This window comes from Abramis brama, assembly GCF_963993115.1.
Source record: "Abramis brama genome assembly, chromosome: 4".
NCBI lineage: Eukaryota > Metazoa > Chordata > Actinopteri > Cypriniformes > Leuciscidae > Abramis > Abramis brama.
Window position 1 is genome coordinate 38,070,473 of NC_139966.1, and position 27,872 is coordinate 38,098,344.

A 27,872-nucleotide genomic window follows, 5' to 3' on the forward strand; every position below is an offset into this window, starting at 1 on the left:
ATAAGAGTTGTCACTGAGAATAAACTCATTAGTAAATGTGTTTAAGACAATAATGTCACAATGCAAAAAGAATCTTAATGGATCTAAAATGACTTTTATTTTCTTTATGCAGAACATCATTTTATATTCTCTTCCTGCTTGTTATTTGGATGAAATGTGACCTTGTGTTTAATTCATAAGAGTTGTGTTCAGAGGATTCCTTTGGAACATCATGGCAAGTTTAAAAGTTGGATTTTTTTCCTTTTTGGGATGATTAGAGCTTGTTTATCTCTATACTGGAATCTTCTTGGCTCTTGACCTCGAAATATAAACATTCAATTTTAGGTGTATTTCAGGTTTCGTCTAATCTGTCCCTCTGCCAAAAGAACACAGATTAAGGTGTTTATTTGACCGAAGCGAAGATTGTGCATGTAGACGCAGTTTTTATTCCCAAACCATTCAAATTCACTTGAAGCGTATGAAGTTTCACATAAGTGCGTAAGCACCAGAAAGATAAAAAGCAGGGAAAGAGATAAAGAGAGATAGAGTTTGTTTTGGTTGTAGTTCAACAAGAACAATCACACACACTTATGCTTAAAGTAACAGCAGACCCTTATTCAAATAAACTCTGGGTCTCTGAAGAATTTCAGAGAGAATTGCATAAATCACACTGGCAGAAATATACACTTTTGTATATACTTTCCAACTAGTTTCCAAACATTCCGGGAGTTTATTTGCGCTGTGTGCGAGTGTTTGTTTGTAGCAGCCGAATCTCACAAGGGAAACTTTGTCAGCATACCACAGAAACATTGTCTGGTAACATTTTAACCTTGTATCGGAGGATTTCATCCGAGTCTTTGGATGCTATCATGTATATGAGTAAAGCAGATGGAAGAATAAGGAATACATTAAATAGAACTAAATCACAAGAAAATCAACTGCGGGCCAAGATATCAGGGATTTCTCTGAAATAATATCAGAGCATGAAGACTTTCTGGAATTCTCCAAAATAAGGTAAACACGTTAGCTGAGTAGAGGTGCAAATCAGCATTGGTAGAGTGTTATTTCCCTGTGTTAGTTTATTTGTGAGTGGTTAATGTGTTCTAGGCCGTATTTACACTGCTCTCATTTTTTTTAATTTCATTTTTTATACAGATATCAGGTATAGATTGGGTCTTGATTCTGCTCTTCATGTGCCATTTTTTGTTAAATTTATTAACTGGTTAAATCTGGTCTGACATCTTCACTTCAAACAATTTGTGAATAAATCAGCATTTCCATTTAGTTTGTTCAAGAGAACAAAATCTTAATTTTCAAAAGAAACTATCTTTAGAAAAAAAAAAAAAAAAAAAAAAAAGAAAATATATATATATATATATATATATATATATATATATACAGTGCAATGCATAAGTGAATACACCCATGCTAAAGTTGACTAAAAAGAGGAATAAAAAATCATATTTTGGAAATTGAACTTAATGCCTTAATTTAAAAAATTAGGAAAAATCCAACCTTTAAGGACACCAATTTTCTTTGTGAATGAATAATGTATCGTAAATAAATAAATGTTCTTCCTTAAAATACATGGTGCATAAGTGAGTACACCCCTATGTTAAATTCCCATAGAGGCAGGCAGATTTTTATTTTTAAGTATTTAAAAAAAAAAAAATTTAGGATACTATGCATCCTGATAAAGTTCCCTTGGCCTTTGGAATTAAAATAGCCCCACATCATCACATAGCCTTCACCATACCTAGAGATTGGCATGATTTTATTTCAGTTAGCCTAAAAGCTAGTTTGATTTGCATTGAGAGATGATCTTATGGAAAGTACCCCATGCCAATCTCTAGGTATGGTGAAGGCTATGTGATGATGTGGGGCTATTTTAATTCCAAAGGCCAAGGGAACTTTATCAGGATGCATAGTATCCTAAAAAAAAATTAAAAAAAATACTTAAAAATAAAAATCTGCCTGCCTCTATGGGAATTTAACATAGGGGTGTACTCACTTATGCACCATGTATTTTAAGGAAGAACATTTATTTATTTACGATACATTATTCATTCACAAAGAAAATTGGTGTCCTTAAAGGTTGGATTTTTCCTAATTTTTTAAATTAAGGCATTAAGTTCAATTTCCAAAATATGATTTTTTATTCCTCTTTTTAGTCAACTTTAGCATGGGTGTATTCACAGTCGTGGTCAAAATTGATGGCACCCCTGATAAATATGATAAAAAATGGTACATGACAAATTGGTTAAGTCTGGTTAGAAATCTCCACTTGGCATTCAGGTCATGTTAACAAATGCATGAGAAAGTTTAAGTTGCAGATTTAATTTATCGCAATATCACAGAAAATCTATTTGCGAATAAAGCATCGTGTCCATTTAATGTGTTCAAGGAAACATTTCCTGAGAAACAGAATCAAAATAGAAATGAAAAGGAAAGTTGTAGCTCTTAGGGATTTTATTTTTCCGTATTTTGGGATATTTATTTTCATCTAGGTTTTTCCATCCATTCACTTTTGTGCATTGTTCTGAAGAAAACTTTGCTATTTAGGACGTACACGTGCGCCACGAAATTGAGGATGAAAATGTGACAGCAATATGGTGTCGGCCCAGATCCGGCCCACATCTGGTACACGTGGAATCCAAAAGTACCAGATGTGGGCCAGATGTGGGCTGACACTATGTTGCTGTCTGGGGAGTGTTGCACAAATATTAGTGCAGCAGTATTCGGACTCCACTCACATGACCCACGGCGTGGGACAGTTTCGATGACGCAGTGCAAACTCACCGTGGCACTGGACCTCAGGATTTCCCCAGAACAGTTCCCTGCACTCCTCACATGTCCTGCCTCCAAAACCAGCCTTACAGGAACACTGACCTGACAGCTGAGACAAGTGGATAATTAAACTTGATTTATGACTGATTTTGTCATGAACTTGGTGTGATAAATGTAGGTGTTTGTGTTTATACCAAGTCGCAGGAGGAACTGTAGGAGTGGTCTGGGTGGCACTGGCAAGGTTGGCATCCTTTGCCACTGTTGATGTTCCATGTGTTGGGGGCACAACGGTCACAGGTCTGACCCTCCACACCAGGCAGGCATGGGCACTGCCCGCTAACCCTGTCACACTCACACAGGCCATCAACACAGCTGTGCCTGGAACTTCCCACAAGATGGCACATACATCCTGAGTACAAAACGATACAAAAAAGGCCTTGCGGATATTTGAAGAAAAAAAACATGCATACATGAAGTGTATAACTATGTTGCTAAACTTTCAATTAGGTTGAAAATTAAAATTTCTTCAGTGGAACACAAGCAAAAATATTTTGAAGAATATCTCAAGTCAGTGGAGTCCAATGTTGTTTTGGACCCCATTGACTTTCATTGTATGGACAAAAACGTTCTTCAAAAAGACCTTCTTTTGTATTTCACAGAAGAAAGGACGTAATGGAGGAAAGGACAAATACACACTGCATGCGCATACATGCAGCCAATCAGATGGAGCGCAGTAATGCGCTTGTTTACACTGCATACTCACTCCTGCACTTCTGTGTACGGGCGTCTCCATAGTAACCACGTCTACAGTGCTGGCACGCATTGCCATCGGTGTGAAACAGGCATTTGAGACAGGCACCAGTGCGGGTGTCGCATGATTCGGGGTCCTGCATGTTAATATTTCCGTTACACTGACATGGGTTGCACCGTCCTCCTGGTACCTGAGGGTTACCATGATAACCAGAGGCACATTCCTCACACTTAGGTCCTAGAACGTGGAGTTGGAGTGAGAAGTGTTTTATGTGAGACATTTAAGAAATTGTTTCTATTTTGTTCATTTCTCCAACTGATGCATTTACCTTTGTAGCCTGAGCTGCAGACACAGACCATTTGGAAAGAGTTGGGGTTTTGGTAACAGCTCTCAGCGAACTGCATTCCGCTTCCAGGTCCGCTAGGGCACATACAAGGGCGACACGGCTCCAACAATGCATTACGGTGATAACCACTTTCACACCTGGAACAGAGGGTTTCAAGAAAAACACAAGTGTTTTTATTTTTTAATTACTCAAGAATTAGAGCACATTAGCCCATGGTGAAGTCCTATGCAAAATAATATGTATCAAACCTGTTATCCTCTCTTACCTCTCACATTTGTGGCCTGTGGTGTGATCCCTGCAGTTCAGACATTCGCCTGTAAGCGGGTGGCACTGTTCGCTGTTCCCGTTACAGGAGCAGGGGTTGCAGTGAGGGAAGCCCCAGTGGTTGGGCTTACAGTTGCCACACTGGCGCCCATATGCCCCTGGCACACATAAACACTGGCCCGTGGTGGGGTGGCAGAAAAGATTCTGAGAGCCCAGCGGGTTGCAGTCACACGCTGATGAGAAAGTGAACGGAGAGATATGGCGTTAATGTTATTCTATGCTAAATGGATATGTTGGTGTTGTGTTGTTGTGCATATGTGTAGTGTTCACTAACGTCTACATCCCGAAGGTCCAAACTGGTAGGTGGCCGGGGCACAGGCGTCGCAGTTCCTCCCTGAAACATTGGGCCGACACTGACACTGCCCACCGTTAACGTCACACACTGTGCTCAGAGAACCTCGTGGGTCACACTTACACTCTGCCAGTGATAAATAATTGAGAGACAATTGGGTTTTAATCAGACAGGCAGCTAAAATATGCTTGATTGGCAACCTTGTGCTAAGGACAAAAAGTATGCACTTGCTTTTGATGATAAAGAATGTACTTTTAAAATTATAGTGTGCAATTTCTGCACCACCAGTATCATCGAACTAAATAGCAATATAATGACTGCGACCAAAAGCTTTGCTGCCTAATCAAGCAATGCCTTCTTAGGCTAATTAGACTATTTCATGCTTAGTTTTAAAGTCCCCCTGTAGTCAATCATTTTATCCTTTAAAACTCATATTTGATATACATATTTATATGTTTTTCCTTGAAAATCTTCATGCCTTAAAATCGCTTGAATGTAACTCGACACCCTTGCCTCATTTAGTATACGCGGTTCTATGAATATGCAAATTGGCCCGCCTCCATTCACTCGCACCAGCTCAGAGATCCACTCGTTGACGACCACACGTTGACCTGATTGGTTACAAGGTAGTTTGTGACGTCAGAAACACCAGCGATTTCAAAACCGTGTTTTTGAGACTGTCTTTGGTTCACTGCAGTTTTAAGGAGAAAATACTCAGCAATGGTGTTGACTTATGAATTTGCACATGGTTTGTCTTAAAGCATATTAAAACACCACATAGACATATAAACAACATTAAAAGCTTGATTTTCACCACAGGAGGACTTTAATAAATTTTGCAAAACTCAATTTTGTTATTCTTCTGACTGTCTCACCCAGAGCTCCATTGTGTTGTAGTGCCGACACACTGAAGATGAAGTTTCTGCAAATATCCGTCAAGGGGATTTTATTAACACTCTGGCTCCGTTCCATACATCTGTATTTCTTGAACATCTCCCAGTCCTCCTGCTGCTGGGGTCCCTCACAAAATAGATCCAGGTCTTGCACCTCTGGCAGAAGCACTATCTACAGAGGTTAGAAGTAAAGGTTCAAGACATTAGGCATGATTATTGCAACACACCACTGTGTTTGATGGTTGTGAATGTAGAGCTAAAGGAAAAATGTATTTGCATTAGAAGATATGTCTGTAATTGCGAATGTTAGTTGGCTTATGTTATATTCATGCACTGTAAAAAAATATATTATTCAAAATTGTAAATAAAACATTATTAGAAAGATACAAAATGTCATTTTTAATTCATACTTGCGTTTCTTTGTAATTATTTCTGAAATGTACTTGCAATTTCCGAGTGAAAATGAAATAACCTTACTGAATCAACAAGTGTGTGAGGAGAAGAGTGATAGCTGTATGATGAGTACTGTGGGAAGCTAATTTGCACTGTGTAGTTCTGACCCTTCTCCAAACACACTGAACTAGGCAGAACTACATATCTGAAACACACAAACACACAATCAGGAGTCAAGTACACAATACACAAAACAAAACACTGCACACACGCTAATGCAACCTTACCTGGATCCAGGGTGCAGTGAGATGGTCTGTTCATCATTGTATGCAGAAGTGCAGTGTGCTGTTTGGTAACTGGCTCTGGGCCGCTCTATGTTTACTACAACCTGCTCCCATTCATCTGGCAACTACAATAAATGCATTAAACACATGTGCTTGCTTGTTTGTGAACATGCATGTAAGTTATAAATTGAATATTGTAGGTGTGTTCATTACCAGTGGTTCATAGCGGATCATTAAGTTGTATTCCATAGATCGTGGTAAATTGTAAATGTTGAATCTCAGTGTTTCACCCTCTGGTACATTGACAAATCCTGTACCCGTCCAGGTGGGTTTACGATCCAGAGGTAATGGTCTTTGAACCACGTGTACTGCCTGCATACAATCAATAAATACTCGCATTTACACGTAAGGTTCTGTTACATGTTACCGTGAAGAACTTAAACACTCATCAGAATCAGAACAGCAGAATGAGCAAAGCAAATTTCTGTGTATATCTTTGTTAAAACTATTTTTAGATACATTTTCTTATTCAGTTTTTTCATAAAAGCAAATGACATAAATTGTTGTCCTTAATTTGTTCATGGTTCAATTAGTACAAAACCCTTTTTATGTAAATTATCTAAGTAAGTACATTTTTGCACGTTATTTCTTTATAAGACTATTCTTGTTAAATTTCACATTCAGTTAGCTCGTAAAACCATTCTTATGTAAATTTAGTCACATTAATCACATTTAGTTTCTCTGTACGAGCAGTCTTTAGTAAACTTTCACATGCTGTTTGTTCACAAAATCATTTTTATGTAAACTGTCACATTCAATAGGTTTGTAAGACTAATATTATGTAAATTGTTAAAAAAAATTTACATTTTTAAAATGTTTACAAAAGAGTTTATGGTAACACATTACAATATGGTTTAATTTGTTAATATTCGTTAACTACATTAGTTAACATGAACTAACAATGAAAAAACTTGTAAAGTATTTATTAATCTTAGTTAATGCTAATTTGTACATTTACTAATACATTATTTAAATGAAAAGTTGTATATGTTAATATTATTTAATGAACCTGAGCTAACATGAACTAACAACGAACAGTTGTATTTTCATTCATTAACATTAACAAAGAAAAACTGTAACACATGTTTTTCTCATTGTTTGTTACTATTACTTAATACTAATGTTCAGCAATGAACCTTATTGTAAAGTGTTACCGATTTTTTTTTCTACTTGTGTTTCATGAATGAAGGCCAGTGTTCCTGAGTGACACCTACCGGTCCAAAGGAAGCATCCTCAGCTTCATAAATGTAGTGATCAAGTGCTGCGAAGTAGTACCCAGAATGCACTTGGTCACAACGCCTACCAAACATATGCTCCTTACAAGTGCACTGCCCTGTTTGCTGAGAACAACTACAGAGCAAACAAAATATATGGAAGAATATTTATGTTGGCCTGTATAAATTAATTTGTAATAGAAATGTTTTTATTAAATGACATGATAACGGATTATTTTTTTAACAAATCTAATACAGGTACTTACTTATTATGTAAAGCCCCACCTATGTCACAGTCACATGGTCTGCAGCCATCCATATCACTACTGAGACCCCAGTGCTGAGGCTGAAAGGGAAAACTGTGTTACGCACAAGCACAAAAACACAAACCCAAAACACACATACTTATAATGCTCTCTTACCAGACACTTCTCACAATTTTGTCCAGTCACAAGACGTTTGCAGTAACAGCTTCCTGTCTGAATATCACAGGGACTTCCTGCGGAGAGTGTGCCTAGAGGATTACAGCTGCATGCTGCGTTCACACACAAAAGAAAGACAAACATGATCATACACACTGACTCCAGAAAACAGGAAGTCTTTCAGAGGTCAAAGCCTTGAAAGAACATGAAACAAGCTGTTTGTGTGTATATGTGTGTGTGTGTTTACGCACGCTGACAGCCTAATGGGTCGTCGCTGAGGCCATAGTGTCCCTTTTTACAGTGGTCACAACGTTGTCCCTCCACATTAGATTTGCAGCGACACTGGCCAGCAATCATATCTCTTAGGACATCCGTAGCGCTGTCACATAACCCTCCATTCAGAGAACCATGTGGGTCACAGTCACAGGCTAAACACAAACCAAGTAAGACTCAACATATTTAGTTGATCCTTGAACAACATTCCTGTCTGAAAATGTAGTCCTATCCCTTACTCCTAAACCTAACCCTACCCATCAGTTATCCCTAATATCAGAGGGGAATGATAGGTGAATAACATTGATGTAGAAGCACCTAACCATGATTGTAAGCCTAAACTTGATATAAACTGTAAAAATGTCCCTCAAATATGATTGGTTGATAGGAATGTTGTTCCAGGATCAACAAATATGGTAATCCAGGAACATGCTGTACTTGGTGAAATCACGTTCACCAAACACAAACACAGATTCATCATGTTTCATTTATCATGTAACATTGCTCCAAGTAACACTTTACAGCATCCTTTCTCCATAGGAACAGATTTAAATGTATCCATTTTGAGAGCGTTAAACACACTCACGCACGCAGATCCTGGGGTCTCTGATGTCTCTGTGAGAGTGCTTGTAGAAGAAGGGTTTGCAGTTCTCACACCATTGGCCCTGTGTGTTGTGCTGACAGTCATCACATACTCCTCCACTCCTGTTTCCCGATGACAGATACACCGCCATGTCAAAGTGACAGGAATGTGAGTGACGATTACACTCACATTCTGAGAGAATGAGAAAGAAAAAACACCAGATTAGTGAATAATATTCAGTATGGCTTCTGAATAATATAATATAATATAATATAATATAATATAATATAATATAATATAATATAATATAATATAATATAATATAATATAATATAATATAATATAATATAATATAATATAATATAATATAATATAATATAATTGATATAATTATTCTTTTGTGATTAACTGTGGGCTGTTTGTCATACTCTTGCATGCGTTTGTCTCTCGGCCCAATGCTGGTCTCCAGGGCAGATCTTGGTAAAAGTCCTCACACTCCTCACAGTTGAGTCCAGTAGTGTGGTGATTACACATGCAATGACCGTGAACCTGCACACACACACACACACACACACACACACATAGGTGAGCAGTGCGAGTGATTGGTTTGTGAATGTTGTTGTTGCGTTTACTTACCATGCCATCAACCCCTGCCTCATTGCCGACTGGTGCACACTTGGAGGCGTGGCCATAGCAGAAACAGTTGCCACGGACAACCATGTCATAGAGAGCATAATAATATGTCTCTCTCACTTCCTCTCGGTCATCAAACTGATTATCACCTAGAGTGTGCAACTTTTCCATCCGTATGCGGAGATTTGTGATCTTCATTAAGTCTGTATGAACAAAGGTATTTCAGTAGTCAGACAAAAACAAATATACACATACTCAAAGACAACAGTTATTTTTCTCTAAATTTCCAACTTGATTGACAGTCAGTCATTCTCAGAAAATGATGCCATTTGTGCCACATTTGTGTCTTCAAAATATTTACAGGATATAGTTACATTAATTCTGTTTAGTGTGTTATGCAAAAAAAAAAAAAAATAATAAAAAAAATCAATAAAATGAATAATTTCATTTTGAAATGTGCTTTTCAGTTGAAAACCAGTCCATACATCACTATTAAATTTGAATGGGTTAGAAAATCTACCAAAATGTTCCTGGTATTAAAAATTTAGTTTTTAGTTTTAGTTTTATATAAAATGCTTAATGTGTTTTCCTGAAAAATGCAGTATTTTTTTTCTTTGACTTTGACCCTGTGTACAACCCTGTTATGTCATTTTCCCCAGTTTTTCATTATGTTTATACTTATTTTAGCCTAGATAAGCTCAATAGTTCAAGTTTGTTACAGGAACATTTATAGTGTAGTGTTTATTTCTAGAAAGCAAAGCACATTGAAAAACAGCAATTTAGCTGTTTTTTGCTGCAAAACCAAATTTAGTCAGTTGCCTATTTAAATTAAATTATGTGAATGAAATATACCAATTTATTGTTCTATAGACCATCTTTAGAATTTTGTCTTTGAACTTGACCCTGTATATTTCTATGACATCGCTGTTGAAGAGTAATTAGCTGGTAAAGTGGATATACTTATTGTAGAGTTAACGAAAAGTTATCATGAGAATTGTAATGTTTGGAGCGGATGTCATTACAAATGTCAGTAGACCGGGAAGATTTTAAAATGAGTGGTTTATTCATAAATCCGTAAGATCTTCCCTTCATGCTGTGGAAATACAAGCCTGAAGACAGAACACAATGAGCGCAGTGCTGAAAAGGGGCGGGGCTACATAAAGTCTATACAGGGCCCCTAATGGTTATTGGGAAAATAATAAGATGGGAGGGAAATGTATATTTCAATGCTTTTGAGTTCTCCCGAGAAAAACTTTTTTGCTAAACTGGTGATGGAATTAATATAAGGTGGGTGGAAAAAAAATTTGCGAGAAAACAACGTTTTTTGGGGGAATTGAAAAGTTTTGCAAGTAAGCGCAAAACCATTGAAATATATTTTTTCCTCCAATCTCATATTCATCCATCACCATGTCCCCTTGGCTCAGAGGTTCCCAATCCTGGTCCTGGAGTACTCCCAGACCTCAAATATGTGCTGTGTTGGGGGTACTCCAGGCCTAGGGTTGGGAACCACTGCCTTACCACTGGGTTGCACAGTTTATAGCACTGTAGAGGTAAGCTAAGGGCTAATAAATAAAATATTGGACTTTTTTTATTTTTTAAAGTCTATACATAAATTTGGCCAACGAAAACCCCTATTTTGTTGACCACTATTACGAATTTTGGGGAGGGGACATATACAGGCCCCAAATGTCTATTGGGGTTGAGCCCATATTCATTGGTACTTTGGGACTGAGGTGGAAAAAAATTATTGTGTGAAATTTTCAAATAAAATTCTCATTTAAAAAATTGATATTCAGTGAAATTGGCAGACACAAATAGCACCACAAAGCTTTCACTGGTCAAGAGATTTGCTGTGGTGATATGCTAATTACTTACTTTGAATATGTGGGTTGTAAGGGTCAGGAATCTTAAATGCAGGATCAAGTACCCTAAAAATTACCTGTTCACAAGTACACAAGAACAATGACTCAGGATTGTATATATAAGTATCTAGATACTGTTTAAATGGTATGTATAAGCACTTCTGTCATGACAACTCTCTGAGTGTTTGGCATGGTGATGGGTGTGACAATGTTGATATGTTTGGTCTTGGCGGAATAGATCTGCTACGCTGCTGTTATTGCTGCTGCTGCTGCAGAGCAAGTACAGGACTTGCTACTGTCAATACATACATGACACACTGCTGTGAGCAAGTAAGACATGCTGCTGCTGAATTACATGAATTACCCGTAGCAGATCTATACATGTGGAGCTGGGGAAGGCGGAGGGTTTCTGAAAGTGCGCTAAACCAATCAGCTGTGCCCTATTGAGAATGGTGTGATTGCGAGAAGATTGAGCTAAGCACCTATCAGCCTGCGACATCAAGAGTTTCATGACAGAACTTTGTTTTATATGTATATTTGTCTATATGAATGTATATCACACACCTCTCCCTCTGTTGATGGCTCAATGCCAGAATAGCGGCTGTCACAAATGACATCATCCACATTTTTGATTGGCCCCCGAGGGATGTGCGGATAGGATTCAGTGCAGTCGAAAGCGTAGTATCGGTACACCTGCCAGCTCTGCCCAAAATCTGCAGAACGTTCAATCAGCATGGCTGCGGGCCGAAAGGTCTGCGGAAAACAGCAAAAAAAAATACATTTACAGAGGATCGGATACTGAAAAACTCCCGCAAAAGTTTCCCAAAAGCAGAAAGCTGAAGTAGATCGTAGACACAACTGGTGCCAAAGGTTTCTACAATCTTTTTACGATGCTTTTGGGAGACGCAGCCCTGGACTCAAAGGAAAACACTTCAAACATATCTACACATATGTTCAACATTCCACAAGACTGTGTTCTAGTTCCGTGTGTTTGTGTGTGAGAGAGAGTGTCTGTCTCACCTTAAAGGTCATGATGAGGTGTGTGAAGTGGAATTCGGCCTCCAAATCCAGCTGAATGGTCACATTTTCAACTCCTAATGGAGAGGAATGGATAAATGAGCGAGGAAAGAAATGAATGAGGTACAACTGGCTACTTGCTGAAGCGCTGCCCACGAGACTATCGGCTCCAACAAAAGTATTCATTTTTAATACAGTTTTAGAAAAGCATAGTAATATATTAAATATTTGTTCACTCCAAGCAATCTGGCACGAATAGTTTCCTCACACAAAATATCAAAGACGGTGTGTTGTTTAATGAAAAAGAAATTTCCTTGATCTTTTGAAACAAAAGAGTTCACTGTCTTATGTAAACATACTGTAAGTTTCAGTAGTCAAAACTTCCTCCCAAGTCCAAAAAGACTATTCCTGTAGCGGGATATGTTTGTTTCACTAGTATACTGTAGGTGCAAAACATTACATGAAATCAGTAGTGTCAGAATTTGTAGTATTTATAAAACAGCAGGCAAAATGTAATGGACCTATTACTTCTGCCGAGATTCTAAAATGACAACATGGCGGTTGTAGTACATCCAAATTGCATTCATACCTTCATACTTCACGCATACTGGGCACACTGTATATATATAGCAAGCGCATTTTTAACAGTCGCAACATTCATTTCTCATTCAGTGTAAGCTACATGGACCCTTGGCTGTTATAAATTCACTATAAACAGGGCCACCGTTAGGGCAGTGCAACTGGAGCTTGAAGGGGCCCTGCGGTGAATGGACATTTATATACATTAGGGGTGTAACGATACCCTCATGTCACGATTCGATACATATCACGATACTAAACTCACGATATGATATTATTGCAATACTCCAAGACATATGATAAAAGGTTAACAAAAGCTTTACAGCTGAATAAAATGCTAAATTTGATATTACATTTTGGATGGAAATGAATAGGCTTGGACTTGGTGCTGGAAACCCAATGCACAGGACAATGGTGACACCAGAATAAAAATATTCATGATTCTGAAGCTGAAAATACAAATTATTTTAGACGAATATGCTTGCACTCTGTCACTGACTAGATATGTTTAAAATAATGTAGGCCACTTTTTACTGGTGGTATTTGGCATTATCAGGACCCACAAATATTCCCCCATTGCATTATTATACATTATATTAAACATTATATATAGCAGTTTAATTTAGTACTGCCACTAAAACTCTGTAAACTTGATTTTTTATCCTCACACAGAAATTTTTTTTTGGGTGAACTATACACAAGACATATTGTCACTATCCACGATACATATTGTTGCATTTTTGTGTTGCGCTATATTGTGACACAATATATTGTTACACCCCTAATATACATATTAGGATAAAACTATATAATTTTATTTCCTCCCACCTCATATAATTTCCATCCCCACAGTTTTGCAAGCGAACGCAAAGTTTCTAAGGGAACGCACAAATTTTGGTAGCGAACACAACGTTCTCTAGGGAACGCAAAAGTTTTGCGAAAGCTGAGAAGATATGGATTTTTTTTTCAATTACCATGTCCCTTTAGAGCTCCATACACAGAGGTAATCTACTTATCATGTTCTTAAAGGTACAGTAAGCAAAACATTTTAAAAAAAAAATCTGTTTAATTCTATTAGTCAGATACTGGAAAACGGTCATGAAAAACGAACAAACTTGACTTACATTGTGGTCAAGTACTTGACTTACAAGTGGTCCATTAATAAACTATCGCCACTGTTGACCAAAAAACATTCATGTGAATTCACGGTGCTTTTATATTTAAAATCACAACAAACACCCTTGAAACGGTATTAAAAAAAAATCACATTTTCTTTTTTACATTTACAGGGAACAAGGGCGTAACAAAAGTGCAGCACTATGCCAAATAAAGCATCCAATATCATAAATTCCCTGAATTAGAGATGCCACGCCACACCCATGGATTGAGTCTGGTAGCGTGAGTGTTGTGGAAGCCAGTCGCTAGGGAGAGAGCAGGCCAGCTGTTTCCCACGCCCAGCGGTTACATTCATCCCAGCTCTCACTTTCTCATTCCCACTACTTCCTGTCAGTTGAACTTTCTTTTCCTTTTTCTCCATTCCTCTCTCTATTTGTCTACCCAAATTCCTGCCATGAGACACAGTAGGTTCTTTTGGGACCAATGATATGAGAATTGTGACATATAAATGTGTATATTATTAGTTTTCAGAATATTTGAGTTATTGATCCTTGATAGCTCAGGAGATTAATGTTTCATTTATCAAATTAATGATCATTTACTCACTCTCATGTCATTCCAAATCTTTATGCATTTCTTTCTTCTTTGGAACACAAAAGAATACATTTTGGTAACATTATGGTAATATTTTGGAAGAATGTTGGTAAGAAAACAATTTTGGTGACCATTGACTACATGTTCAAAAAACACAGACATTTCTCAAAATATCTATATAGATATAGAATAGAATTTTCATTTTTGGGTGAACTATCCCTTAAAGTATCAACTTTGTCTCTGGAGTTTCCTCCTAAAATTCCTGATAAAAATACACACAAATTAGACAACTGCTGGCATACAGTCAGAAAAACGTGAATAGCAAAGCTCAGTTAAGCTCAGCCTTGGAAGAATTTGATGAGAAATATTTGCTTTCATATGAGATCTAACTTTTGAATGCAAATATCTTCGCTTAGTTTGAGACATTGTTGAAATCACTTCTAAATGTCTAAAAGAGACATATGAAAATCTGAGGAATCTGTGTAGGAGAAAGAACTGAAATACCGATGAGATTATTTGTGATTGTTCTTATTGTTGTGCGAGAACTCACCGTTCTCGGACTGCCACCAGGTTTTGAGGCGGTTGGGAGTGAAGGCTGTCACCACATTCTCAATGGTATGGCTGTTGGGGGAGGTGAACTCATTGTACATCCGTCGGGAATCGCATTCAAAACATTTCTTCTCGTCCTGACAATGGACAGAGATCGAGATGCAGATGTTATTGGAACATGTGAGACATATACAGTCTTTTGGGGGGTTGGCGGAATGAAAAGCACATTCATGCGGACAGCAGGAATCCAGATGTTCTGGATGGGCACCTGTTTTTATCACCCTCTCATGCGCATGACTCACCAACATAAACACATGTATACACAGCAAGACTTACACAGGCTAAATCTAACTAACTTGGTCAAGCAAAACAACATAAATAAAAAAAGTAGTAATTTTCCTACAGCTGCACAGCTCCAAAACGGACAAAAACACACTATAAAAGCAGTCTAAATTAATATGTTTGCTATTTAATGAGCTATATTCTAGTTTTTAAAGTAATTCAACCATGTCTGGAATTTGCTGTAATATTGATACTGATGATATTCCCTCCCACTGAAGCTCTGAAATATTATTCATAATTATGACAAGTGCCATTGGTTCTCTTAAGTCCGTTTGCAAGTTTGAATGTAAATGAGATTTGAAATCAATGGCAAGAGGGCAAGATTTACTTAAATTTGAGTTCTTTCCTCACAAAAACCTATATTGTATGACTATAAAAGAAATATAGTGCATGAATGGACTAATTAATGATACTTTGGATACTTTACATTTTCATTATAAGGAAAAGAGCAACCAGGGCAAAACATCTCCTTCTGCACTCCCCAGAAGAAAGAAAGTCATAAGGATTTGTAATGTCATAAAGCTGAGTAGAATTTTTCTTTTTGTGTAAACTAGTTCCTAAATTTTAAGGTTTGATAGCAACCAAAATTGCGTATGCTAGATGTGTTGGACGGTTGAGTTCCAGATCCTATCAAGCCTACACATAGTTCAAATAACAAGCATATCACTTGTTGGCATTTACAGTCAGACTTTTATTCTGATGGCCACACAGATAGTGAAAAAGGGCAAAACAGTGGCCTAAAGGGGTCTGGAACATCTGACAGGGTCCTTCATCCTCCCACCACATACTCTTCACACAGTGATCCGATTGTTCATCAGACAGTGAATGTGGGAAGACAAACCGAATGCTGTTACCCACCCAACAACATATAGAAAGATTATGATCAAATCACACAGATGTTTTTAGGTTATATACGGCATGTGTACTACAAGGAGAAAATAACTGAAAAACTATATATATATATATATATATATATATATATATATATATATATATATATATATATAAATAATATATATATATATATATATATTATTTATAAAGAAAATAAACTTATTTTTAGAACTGATTTATTGTAACATTCATTTCATGCCAATCAGATTTCCTTACGCCAAAACAATCATTACTGCAATGCGTTTGGATGTTTTACTTTGTGTTTTTCTCATTATTTTCAATTGTAATACAATAATTTATATTTATTATAATAACAATTTTGTATATAAGTCATGTACAATAGACAGAGAAAATAACTTAAGAAAACAAATATATTTATATAAAAAATTCTGGTTGTATATTACAGAAAAGTTTAAACGTTACTTGATTTCACATTATTATTCACATTCACATTATAATTATATTGTGCATAAATAAATAAATAAATAAATATTGTTTTTCATCAGTGTTTTGTGTTTAAACCAATTTAACATATCATGGGTATGTGATATATTTGCATGTTTGACTTTTATAGTACATGACGTAGGTTTGTTGCATTACCTGCAAATGGCTCACGATGCAGAATTTCTCCGGTCCATCCAGTCCGCAGGTGGAGGAAGCAGTAAGCCGATGTGCTCTCCCTATCAGCAAATCACCCGTAGAGGGGTAACAGCTCCCCTCTGCGCACTTGTCATTGTGATCAGGTAATTGTGCCAGGGTGTGCAAAGCAAAGGCTAGGGGAATCATATAGATATTATTACATTATGCTAAAATACAGTACAATAAAAGTTCATTTATAGGGGAGACTTGAGGTCAGTTGTCACACATATTGCCTCAGTGAATATTTCTGTGGGTGTTTTTTTTTTTAGTTTACATAGTCACTTACATTAAAGTCTAGATAGATAGATAGATAAACAGAGAGACAGACAGACAGACAGACAGATAGACAGATAGACAGACAGACAGACAGACAGACAGACAGATAGATAGATAGATAGATAGATAGATGGCATGGTTAATCATTTTGGCTTCTGGTTATAGTAGAGTCTGTTCCTAATTATTGAAATGAATATCACATGGAAACGCTTATTGACCTGATGGAGAGTTAAATGTGGCATGCAGAAAACCGGAAGAGATGCACATAAACCTTTAAACACTAAACCTGACACTATATAATGGATGCTGGTTTTGGACCAAATAAAATTTCACAAATACTGCATACTGAACCATTCTTCCTCAACTTTTATACTTAAAATTAGAAATAATAAGAAAAACAAAGTTTCAAATTAGAACTATAAATAGTTTGAAAACTTGAAGACATCAAACTTGCCACTATGCAACACCAAACCTAAACAAGTTTACATTGAATTGCTGATTTTGGACCATACACTTTACAAATATTGCATACTGGACCTTTATTTCCCTACTTTTATACTAGAAATGAAAAAATAGAAATAATGTGTGAGATAAAGTTTCAGGTTAGAACTAAAATTTGTTTTGAATCCTGTTAAGAACTTTTAAGCACCGTAAACAACTCTGTAGGCTACTCCATGGTACCTTACAGAACCCAAAATCCAAAACATCTGGTAATGTTAAAAACAATAATAAATCATGGACACCATCAAACTCTTAGTCAAACATAAGCTGTATCAAATGAAAACCAGTGGCAGTTGTATTTATGGAAGAATACTGATAAACAAAACTTACATATCGTAAGAGCTGTAATCTGGAAAGTCCACATTGTTGCTCTTGTTCTCCAGCAGTGTTTTCCAGAGTGTTGGAATAACTGTGTGTGAGTGTGTGTAGCGTGGGAGAAGCGAAGCTCCCGCCCATGATATTAAACAACGCTGATTTACGCGAGTAGTGCTGCTGCTACAAACCCAGTATAACGCCAAACACACTGGCGTGTCTCAAAACATTGTGAGCTGCCTACCAATAATGCATTTGGGGACAGAATGTCTTGGGATAAACGTGAATCTTAAGGCGCGAGCAGCATTTTTTTTGGCATCATAGGCGCGGTTCCAAACAACAAACAGGAGAACATTTAAACTTTTAGGCTATGCTTTTCACACAATTCTTAAAAGTGGGCTCCTATTTGGCATATGTAACATTAATTATCAGTCTTTTTGTCCAAAAAATCACAACCATAAAATCTCTTAGCTAAAATAGCGACGTTAGGTAGCCTAATGTTAATACAGTAAAACTACTTATTAGCAAATAAGTCGTTACATTGTTATGTCTATGTTTTACTGTTAAAAAAAAAAAAAAGTCAGCACACATCTTTAAAAACTGAACAAATTTTAAATTACTTAAAATTGTAAAACTTAAAATAATTTCAAATACACATTACAATTATTTGTTGCTCTGCTTTTTAGACAGTTAAAAAAAATATATATATATTTTACACATTTTACATTACCATTTCATATTGTCAGTACCACCAAAGCCAATGTTATAGTAGTGACATCTCTGAATTTTATGGAGAGAAAAAAAAACACACAAACACTGCACTCTTTCAAACTTGTTAAATGAAAATGATTTTAATACAACATATTTATTAATCCACAACTGATCCATGAAAAAATTATGTAAAGTTTTTTTTTTACTTCAAGTAGGCCTAGTTACAGAATCACTAAAATATTTTAAAACCTTAAGGCTTTTGCATCAATTCTTTTGTTTTAAATACTGACCATCATAATTATGTAATAATAATGACATTCACTTTAGAAAATAGAAATCATTCTTTTTAATCAAAAGAAACAAAGTTACAAAGTTAAACGAAATAAAATGAAACAATGAAATCATCTAAACGCCTGTTTAGAGAGAGGTACAAAATGAAGAAAATATAGTGTGATCACTGGTATTTAGTGTGCCGAGAAATCTTTCCCAAAAAACCTAAACTGTGTTTGTAATTCCTTTATTTAGTGTTATCAAAACTATGTAATGGTGCTATATTTATAATCCCCTTTTATTGCAAACATCATTAATGAATTATGTATAATTTCTGCAACAAATGTATTACATTAAAGGTATTACTTTGTTGTCCACTTTTGTTTAATACAGATACCAAAGCAAAATGTAACAACAAGTGCTGGCAATCAATGTTGTAAATGACAGAACTACAGTTTGGCCTTTGCAAAGTTTGAGCTGAAGCAGAGGTGCTGCCGCAGAAATGCTAATATCTTGTTCCATGCGTCCTCTTGTGCGTAAGCGTGCGGTTTGGTCTGTCCACCCCACAGCATGACAACTGCAGCAACAATAACAACAACTTACATTCAGATCTATATTCAAACAAATGACACATTTAAAAAAAGTTCTAAATATGTTGATTCTATATGAAAAAATGTTGCTTACTTTTCTCCTTCATTTCTTGCAGCATGAAGTTAGTTGCTCGGAAGTGAGGCGAGTACGGAGGTTCGATCAGATGACCCGCATCAGGATATGTCAGGACTGTCAACAAGTGCCGATTTCCTGCTTTCTCCATCATCATCTCCATCTGGGTATAAAAGGTCCAAATCAAGGACCCAATTCACATCAAACCATTTGAATCATAGATGAGAACATTACACGGCGTGTACAGCGTATATAGACTGTAAGATGACAGCTATTGAATCGTAAGCTACAACGCAAGTTAAAAGGTGCTCTAAGCAATGTCACGCGTTTTTTAGGCCAAAACATTTTTTGTCACATACCGCAAACATCTCCTCACTATCCGCTAGCTGCCTGTCCCCTGAACACACTGTAAAAAACGTGGTCTCTGTAGACAGCCCAGGCTCCACAAACGGCAAGAAAAACAAACTGGCCCAGCCTGGACCACGAAACATAACAAACAGTGTTCCAGCCAATAACCGACAAGAATGATTTGGGGGTGGGGGTTGGGGGGTTAGTGCGCGTGCACATGAAGGGGGATGTGGGGAGGGGAGGAGAGAGAGGCATGAAGAGGGAAGTTAGCTAGAGGAGAGATGTCCTAGACAACGACAACGACTAACGTTAAAAATGTATATTCTTGATAATTTTGATATGGCCGTCACATTACCAAAGAGACGACGTTCCGATGAACAAATAACAAAGAAGAGGGAAAAGGAGAAGGAACGCGCAAAGTCCCGAATTTACATCAGAAAAGCGTTCAAAAGGTGGCGAGAACTCCGCCGCTTCCAATCCGACAAACAGAGGTCGCTCTGTTTTTGCTGAACAGGTGTGTAAATCCAGTTTGGTTTTTCTAAATGGTTCATGACTGTTTCAGGAAGCACGGAAGGGAGGGGGAGGGGACGGGATGAGGAGGAGGGAGGGTCGAGCTAGCCTCCGTTTTGTTCGACAATACTTTGAACGTCAACAAGAAGTGACGTCACCCAACATCGCTTAGAGCACCTTTAATATGCAAGTATATATGCATTCAGTTTTTATATATTTCAGCTTATCATTGTAATTCGTTTTTTTATTAGTTTTAGTAATTTTAGTACTTCAACTTCAACTTATTTTATTTCAGTTAGTAGTCACGGCAAAATTTCTCGTTTTTATTGAAGTAAGTTTATTATCTAATATTTACATTTTATTTCATCTTTTAATATATAGTTAGTTACTAATACAGTTTAATATTTAGTAAACAGTTATATAGTTAAATATTTGTTTGTAGCTTTTAGTAATCAATAACACTGTTATAGAGAGAGAAAAAACAAGGAGAAAAAAACTATGAAAGGAATCTTCATTTTGGGGTAACCATTCCTTTAATATTGTCTCATTGTCTATTGTTAATATTGTCTTACATTAGCTGTCCTTTTGAGGTAATCATGTTTGGACAAAATGAAATATATATAACTCACATCTGCAGCAGATTCAACAGAAGCCCAGTTCTGATCATCACCACCATTCACCAACAGAAGAGGACACTTTATTCTCCCAACCTATGTGCATTTTAAAAAAAAATAGAGAACTTGCATTACAAATAATAGTAATTATAATAATTATATGCAAACAAACTGTATATATGAACAAAGAAATGTCGAAGTCATTCTCACGTCTACTTTGAGAGCCGGGTCTGAGGGAATCGGCAAGATGATGTCTCTCTGTATTACCTGGTTCTCCTCATTCATACGTACCTTATTCGCATGCCTGCAATGAACGTCATTTGTTACTGAAACATCCAATTATATTTCCCAGACTGTAGGACATGACCGGGCTTTTTATGGTCCTCTGGCACTTGTTAAATTAGCTTGACAGGAAGACAACATTAATTGTGTGCAGAAAAGGTCAAATATCCACATTCAGTAAATTCCAAAATGTTTTGTTTTTTTTAATATAAGTTATGTGTTTTGTTTGTATTTCAATCAGCTCCATTAGGAAATCCCTTGCCAGTTCCTGACTTTTTTTTATTCACAATATAATTAAATATGGAGAGAAATAAAGAATATATTACTACGATTGCTATTACTATTGCATTAGATGAGTCTCAGTCAGGTTATGAATTAATGTTTAATCCACTCACTTTTTTATCTCCTCAAAGACTGCAAAAAGAGATTTATCAATAGGAATCACATGACTTCCACTGATACACACACAGCACTGGGGCTACAAGACAGTAAAAGGATATTAAATAATAAAAAGCTGCATTTAAAATGTAGATAACTGTACATTCGTGTATGCAGGTCAAGCGAACCTTGATGATTTTAGAGTAGGCCGCCATACTGAATGTGACGGCACTTCCAAAAGATAGCCCAAGCATTGCCAGATTGTCCTTCTGTACCTTTGGATGATTTTGCAAAATCTGGTATGCTTTCTACAGGAATAATATATATACAAAGTAAGTGGGACAGAGTTAATCTGGAAAAAAACGCAATGCACGGGGAACAAATTAAATGACAAAGTCAGATGACAATTGCAGATCAGCAAGGATGCCATGTCAAATTTGGTCCACATTAGGAGACTGTCAAAAGTTCTGAAATACCTCAAAGTACGACACATCAACATCAACTGTTTTCAGCTCTTCTGGAGCGAGGTACTCAAGTGCCATGGATGCAAAGCCATGAGATGCAAGCAGGGCAGAACGATACTCGACCAAACCACCACCTCCTCCCCAAAGGTCCAGCACTCCTGGGTACGGCCCAGGGCCTAAAAAACAAGTTATTTATAAGCAATTTCATTTTAAAGTTGTGATTAAAAGAAAGCAGCGACAGATCTTTTCTTCCATATTGCCCATATTTACCTGGTTCTATACATCGGTTACTAATTGGATGGAGGCAGATCTAAATACAAGACTGCAGTTGATTGTCAGTCACCATTTCACTGGAATATCAAGTCATGATATTTTAATTAATCACAAGGTCGAAAAAATAAAAGAAATTATACCGTTGAATAGTTCACAATAAGAAAAAAATAGAACATTTTCATTTCAACTATCAAGTAAAATGTAATACATATTTTCCTTACACCTTGAGTGTAAGTTGGCAATTGTATCACCCTGACATTTTTGTGACTTTGCGCCCTGCAAATAAATGTTAATTCAGAAATGAATAAACCTGTAACGGGTGGAATAATATTTACGTGTCTGAAGAGACTGTTAAAGGCTACTAATTACAGCATTATTTGCAGCGCTGAGCATTGTAGTCAATCGCGATGCATCTGATTGAAAGCTATAGTGATTATATTAAAGGGAGCGCGCTTTGCTCGCTTTATGTATTTAATATATTCACAATCTGAATAAAAGTTTTAGCCTATTTTTGGTGCTGGTTTTGAGTTTCAGAAGAGACAACCACGTTACATGCTGAGTGAATCTACTAAATATTAGGGCTGACTTCTAATAGTCGAGGATTCGACGATTCGATTCGGAGAGGTCTGATTCGACTATGAACCTCATAGTCGAATACATGGGCGTCAGTTTGGTTTGAAATGTGCTGGGGACAGAGACGCATTCGCATTTTCAGAAGGGCTGGGTACAAAAAAATATTTTCCGCTTTCGCGCAGGTCATGTTTTGAAAGACGATGTCCTGTAGCTTACTAATGTAAATAAATAAAAATGTATTCAAAAATCTGCTTCACATTTTCAGCAGGGCTGCGGAGCGGCTGTGGGTTGACTTCACATGGTTCTCATGGGCTTTATATATAGGCTAAGTCCTAACGTGAAAAAAGCTTTACGTGGTTTAATGTACCTAAACAATGATTACCAAATTTCCCTCTCATATTGCTCCTCATAACCACTGAAAATGGTCAAAAAAATCGAACCCAGAGTCCAATTATTATGGACGTTATCTGATATTAAGCGTTTCTGCTTCACATTTTCAGCAGGGCAGCGGAGCGGCTGTGAGTTGACTCCACACGGTTCTCATGGGCGTGAAAAAGCTTTACGTGGTTTAATGCTACCTAAACAACGATCACCAAATTTCTCTCTCATATTGCTCCTCATGTTTATGAAATGTTATGATATATGTGTGATATGTTTTGTTCATCTGGCTTTAAATGAATAAAAGGTATTTGTTACACACCATGTTTTTCTTTTAGTTTTTTTTTAGCTCTTTTGTTTGAAATGGAAAAAATCTAGCTGCTATCTAAAAAAAAAAAAGGTTCGACTATCAGTCGACTACGGCAAAATCTAACGAATCAGATTCGACTATGAAAATCCTTAGTCGAAAACAGCCCTACTAAATATTACTAGCTTTAAGCTTACAGTTAAATAGCCTACTAAAACATTCTTCGTTCTATTATTTTACTTGTGTTGTTTAATGCAATGTTTTATTAATTGCATCGGCTCAGAATGCCTAATGTTGGTTTTCTTGCTTGTGTTAGGCTACATGAGAAAATTATTTGTTTACATAAAATTAGTGTTTCTGTCGGATATTGGGTCGGGTGTTCTGTTAATTACAGTGGGTGCGGGTTTATAAAAAAAAAAAAACCCGTGCAGAAATCTGCTTGGTATCATAGAAAAGGTGTATTTAAAGGGATACTCCACTTTAAAATGAAAATGTTGTTTCAATCCTTTATGAATTTCTTTCTTCTGCTGAACATAAAGGAAGATATTTAGAAGAATATCAGTAACCAGACAATTTCTGGTCTCATTGACTTCCATAGTATATTTTTTTCCTACTATGGAAGTCAATGAGACCAGAAACTGTCTGGTTACTGACATTCTTCTAAATATCTTCCTTTCTGTTCAGCAGAAGAAAGAAATTCATACAGGTTTGAAACAACATGAGGGTGAGTATATGATGACAGAATTTTCATTTTAAAGTGGAGTATCCCTTTAAATCACTGTATGTCTGAATTGTATTTTTAATCTATAATGAGCAGTTCATCATTTTGTGTATACCTGGAGGAAGAAATAAAGTTCCTCGTACTCCTTTCTCCCTGACGTTCACCCTCTGAACACCTGGTGCAACGTACCAGCGTTCTGTGATACTCGTCGCCAGGGGTGTTTTCTCGCTAAATCCTTCAGATAGATGCCCACTGTATACCGAAATGTGAATCACCATCGGTGTAAGAACATTTGTCTTACGCAACCTTGAATGAAAGGGAATGGAAGGAAAGGTTAATAGAATACATGAGAAAGTTATAACTTTAAATAAGACTAACATTTCACAATTTTTGATTCAGTTGACAGAAAAAGAACAGAGAAACAGCAATAACCACACATTGAGATTTTGCTAGTCTAAGTCCAATATGTCCTCAATGCAAACTGTATCGCGATGAAATACTGGATTAAATCCAATGCGTAGTGGACGTGTGATTTTTTTTCCCCAAACCAGATTAGGGTGTAGGGTAGGTTTAGGGGTTACCTGAGTCCAGATCGACTTCCTGGCACAGGTCTCATGCTCCATATCAATCCCATCTGCTCTGTGCCTTCATAGGTGCCTCCCAAACTTTTATCTTTTGCCACTACATTTCAACAAGATACACATCATGTCATAAATGCACACTGCAACAATGTTTTATGTTATTATTGTCTAGATACTTTTTTACTCTGCAAATAGATAAGTTTGTGAATTCCATGATTGTACATGTTTATGACCAGCAAAAAATCCAGCTAAAACTAGCTTCATATTGTCTTTAGTTGGACAAAGAAGGTTATTTATCATCATCCAAGGTACCTAGAGATTGGCATGGTTTTATTTCAGTTAGCCTAATAGCTGGTTTGATTTGCATTGAGAGATGATCTTATGGAAAGTACTCCATTCCAATCTCTAGGTATGGTGAAGGCTATGTGATGATGTGGGGCTATTTTAATTCCAAAGGCCAAGGGAACTTTATCAGGATGCATAGTATCCTGGATCCATGAAGTAACTGCACCCTGTATTTTAAGGAAGAACATTTATTTATTTACGATACATTATTCATTCACAAAGAAAATTGGTGTCCTTAAAGGTTGGATTTTTCCTATTTTTTTTAATTAAGGCATTAAGTTCAATTTCCAAAAGATGATTTTTTTATTCCTCTTTTTAGTCAACTTTAGCATGGGTGTCTAAACTTATGCATAGCACTGTAAATTAAGACTTAGTACCCTTAATAGTCTTCTTCAAAAAAATCTCACCAACCCCTAACTTTTGTATGGTAGTGCATGTTGGTAAGGACTCGGTTTACTGTGGTAACTTTTCTAGGGGTCATGCAATGGACTGTCCCACGCACCTGTCACTATTCCGTCTTCATCACTGATGTAGTGTCCAAACGCCTGCCAGAAGTCCTTGTCGTCTGATTGATGTAGACAGTATATCGTCACCACTTGATTTGGCAGTAAATTCATTATGACAATCTGAAACTTCTCGTCCACCAGCCCTCGACTGGGCTGGACAGAGAGCAGTGGACATGTCCCTTTATCAGTGACCACAGTCCTAAACAGAATTAAATGAGACATTGAAAAGTGTCTGAACAATGTAATGTATTCTATTAAACTGCATTGTTGTGTAGAATAGAATGGAATAATCTATATTGTCATTATACACAGGTACAATGAAACTCTTTTTGGCTTCTCCCTGTAATTAAATAAGAAAAACTAAATAAGAGCAATACTCATAATCATTAAATAAATATCAAGTAAAAGCAGTACAAAAACACTGCAGCACATTTGAGCAGCTGCATCTCAAAGTAACTTTAGTGCCCAATGTTTAGCCTAGTCATTAATCATTAGTGCATGTGTGTGTGTCGCAGATCTTTATTGAGTGTGTGTGTGCATATTTAAAAGAGATCTGTTTCTTCTCACTGCTTTTAATGTCCTGACCACTTTTATAATAGCTCTGTGGTGCTTTTCCATCGTTTTTAAACTTAACATATTCAGTCACCATTTAGTGTCATGGAAAGGAAAAATTCAATGTCTCACTTGATTACAATTTTTTTTTTTTTTTTAATTGGAATAATGTTAAAGTAAGTAAATTATTTTAACTTTGGTAGCTCACCACGTCATGGTAATTTTATATTTCCCACAGCAATATTGCATATGCCATGAGCTGTTAATAAACTCTTGTTACTTGTTATTAGCCACAACTGTCTTTGAAAAAAAAAAAAAAATTGGCAAAAAGGAGGTACCACGTTGATTTATGGTTTTTCCTGATGAAATGTCTGTACCTAACAGGTGCCAACATGATACCGTATAGTCCGATAAGATCAGATCAGGTGTTTCTTCTGTGATGGGTTTCAGATGATCCGAACAGCGTAAGTACAAAAATAATGTCTGAAATAAACATAAACAACATACAAAACAACATGACAAATGGCAGCGATGGTCTTTACCCGAAAACTTCACAACATGTTAAGTTACCACAAAGGAAATCCACAGTTCACACCATCACATATTGTGGCATGCTACATGATCTGAAGTTGTGCTCGGTGGTGTTTTAGTGAGACCCACCCGGAAGTGGTTTAATCCAAATGATTGAAATCTTACCTCAAGGAAAATACGTGTTAACAATACGAATATAGATGGTATATATATGATCTATCGAACTTAGTTATCAGACTTTCGTCCAAATCCCCGGTTGAGTGAGAGCAGCTCGTGGGCTAATGCTGATGACGAAATGTTACCTTTGACACAGATGTTTCTGCGCTTAGCCGCTTACACCAGCAAAGGTCGTTTACAACTTTTAGAGGGCGTATATTTTCTATTTTGCTACTTTTTACTTAGATAAATTCTACAATCGTAAGTTAGCATGGGAGACACATCCCTATAACTGCAACCAGCTCCACCAACACATTGTGACAATAAAGGAAACACGTTTATAGCCTATCATTGGAATAATCTGCAGGCTATTTAATGACAACATGAAACGTCCAGTTACATACCACAAGAATGCCATTCCACTCACGTGTAACAGTTATTCCTGTACCAGTCCAGTTTTTCTGTTTCCGTTCAGTGTTGATGCAAAAGCTGCTTCACGCAACTGCAGGGATGCCAGATTGGGCGTGTACCCGCTCAATTGTGCTATTTTTTGTTTGAGTAGTGCTTGCTTGGGAAAGGTATTGTGCAGTGCAGGTGGACAAAAGACTTGGGTTCACGACTTTAAAAAAAATGTAATGTATAAAAATTAATTGCTTAAAGAATATTTCATGTTTGATAGCTACTAGGTAAGCTTAAGTTATCTTTATTTATTTATTTTTTTTAAAGCAGCAAAAATCTGGGATAAAGGGTAATTTATGTAGGAGACATTTGTTCTATTGCAAAGTTTTTGTTGT

At 36.6% G+C, this 27,872-nt stretch overlaps 2 protein-coding genes across 9 annotated transcripts in view; both read right to left on the reverse strand.

The window, feature by feature from the left end:
• Nucleotides 1–18,163, reverse strand: part of lamb1b (laminin, beta 1b) — a 34,564-nt gene extending 16,401 nt beyond the window's left edge. The window contains exons 1-23 of one of the 2 annotated variants that reach the window (XM_084110637.1): nucleotides 17,934–18,003; nucleotides 16,788–16,960; nucleotides 14,953–15,088; nucleotides 12,117–12,190; nucleotides 11,661–11,849; nucleotides 11,110–11,173; nucleotides 9,238–9,437; nucleotides 9,030–9,150; nucleotides 8,605–8,793; nucleotides 7,997–8,173; nucleotides 7,746–7,858; nucleotides 7,590–7,669; nucleotides 7,324–7,459; nucleotides 6,263–6,421; nucleotides 6,053–6,174; nucleotides 5,850–5,970; nucleotides 5,355–5,544; nucleotides 4,462–4,605; nucleotides 4,129–4,360; nucleotides 3,846–4,000; nucleotides 3,530–3,754; nucleotides 2,961–3,175; nucleotides 2,779–2,875 (exon numbers count right to left, since the gene is read on the reverse strand). In XM_084110637.1, coding sequence (XP_083966763.1) covers nucleotides 2,779–2,875; nucleotides 2,961–3,175; nucleotides 3,530–3,754; nucleotides 3,846–4,000; nucleotides 4,129–4,360; nucleotides 4,462–4,605; nucleotides 5,355–5,544; nucleotides 5,850–5,970; nucleotides 6,053–6,174; nucleotides 6,263–6,421; nucleotides 7,324–7,459; nucleotides 7,590–7,669; nucleotides 7,746–7,858; nucleotides 7,997–8,173; nucleotides 8,605–8,793; nucleotides 9,030–9,150; nucleotides 9,238–9,437; nucleotides 11,110–11,173; nucleotides 11,661–11,849; nucleotides 12,117–12,190; nucleotides 14,953–15,088; nucleotides 16,788–16,960; nucleotides 17,934–17,967 — 3,346 coding nt within the window. In that variant the 5' untranslated portion in view covers nucleotides 17,968–18,003. Of the gene's footprint in view, nucleotides 1–2,778; nucleotides 2,876–2,960; nucleotides 3,176–3,529; nucleotides 3,755–3,845; nucleotides 4,001–4,128; nucleotides 4,361–4,461; nucleotides 4,606–5,354; nucleotides 5,545–5,849; nucleotides 5,971–6,052; nucleotides 6,175–6,262; nucleotides 6,422–7,323; nucleotides 7,460–7,589; nucleotides 7,670–7,745; nucleotides 7,859–7,996; nucleotides 8,174–8,604; nucleotides 8,794–9,029; nucleotides 9,151–9,237; nucleotides 9,438–11,109; nucleotides 11,174–11,660; nucleotides 11,850–12,116; nucleotides 12,191–14,952; nucleotides 15,089–16,787; nucleotides 16,961–17,933 lie in introns of both variants that reach the window. The other variant, XM_084110636.1, reaches the window with a different exon arrangement.
• A 583-nt stretch (nucleotides 18,164–18,746) lies between these two features.
• On the reverse strand, nucleotides 18,747–27,623 carry LOC311081221 (peroxisomal succinyl-coenzyme A thioesterase-like). Of its 7 annotated transcripts, none has more exons than XM_084111647.1 (12): nucleotides 27,483–27,623; nucleotides 26,769–26,874; nucleotides 25,836–26,038; nucleotides 24,989–25,088; nucleotides 24,523–24,713; nucleotides 22,168–22,331; nucleotides 21,880–21,999; nucleotides 21,709–21,791; nucleotides 21,242–21,335; nucleotides 21,047–21,127; nucleotides 19,581–19,722; nucleotides 18,747–19,473 (listed from the first exon to the last, which is right to left on the reverse strand). In XM_084111647.1, the coding sequence occupies exons 2-12, from the start codon at nucleotides 26,783–26,785 to the stop codon at nucleotides 19,346–19,348; spliced, it is 1,323 nt and encodes a 440-aa protein (XP_083967773.1). In that variant the 5' UTR covers nucleotides 26,786–26,874; nucleotides 27,483–27,623; the 3' UTR covers nucleotides 18,747–19,345. The 7 variants fall into 7 exon arrangements, with proteins under 7 accessions (XP_083967773.1, XP_083967774.1, XP_083967772.1 ...); XM_084111648.1 differs by having other exon boundaries at nucleotides 27,506–27,605; XM_084111646.1 differs by having other exon boundaries at nucleotides 26,730–26,874; nucleotides 27,506–27,605.
• Between the last annotated feature and the right edge of the window lie 249 nt (nucleotides 27,624–27,872).

Excerpts from the sequence above, each read along its gene's own strand:
- LOC311081221 (XM_084111646.1), bottom strand. The coding sequence starts at position 26,785 with ATGTTGGCACCTGTTAGGTACAGACATTTCATCAGGAAAAACCATAAA. Across the intron at positions 24,714-24,988 it reads GGAAGTCGATCTGGACTCAG|GTTGCGTAAGACAAATGTTC; the intron begins GTAACCCCTAAA and ends CTTTCATTCAAG. Across the intron at positions 21,792-21,879 it reads CCTACTCTAAAATCATCAAG|CCCCAGTGCTGTGTGTGTAT; the intron begins GTTCGCTTGACC and ends ACTGTCTTGTAG.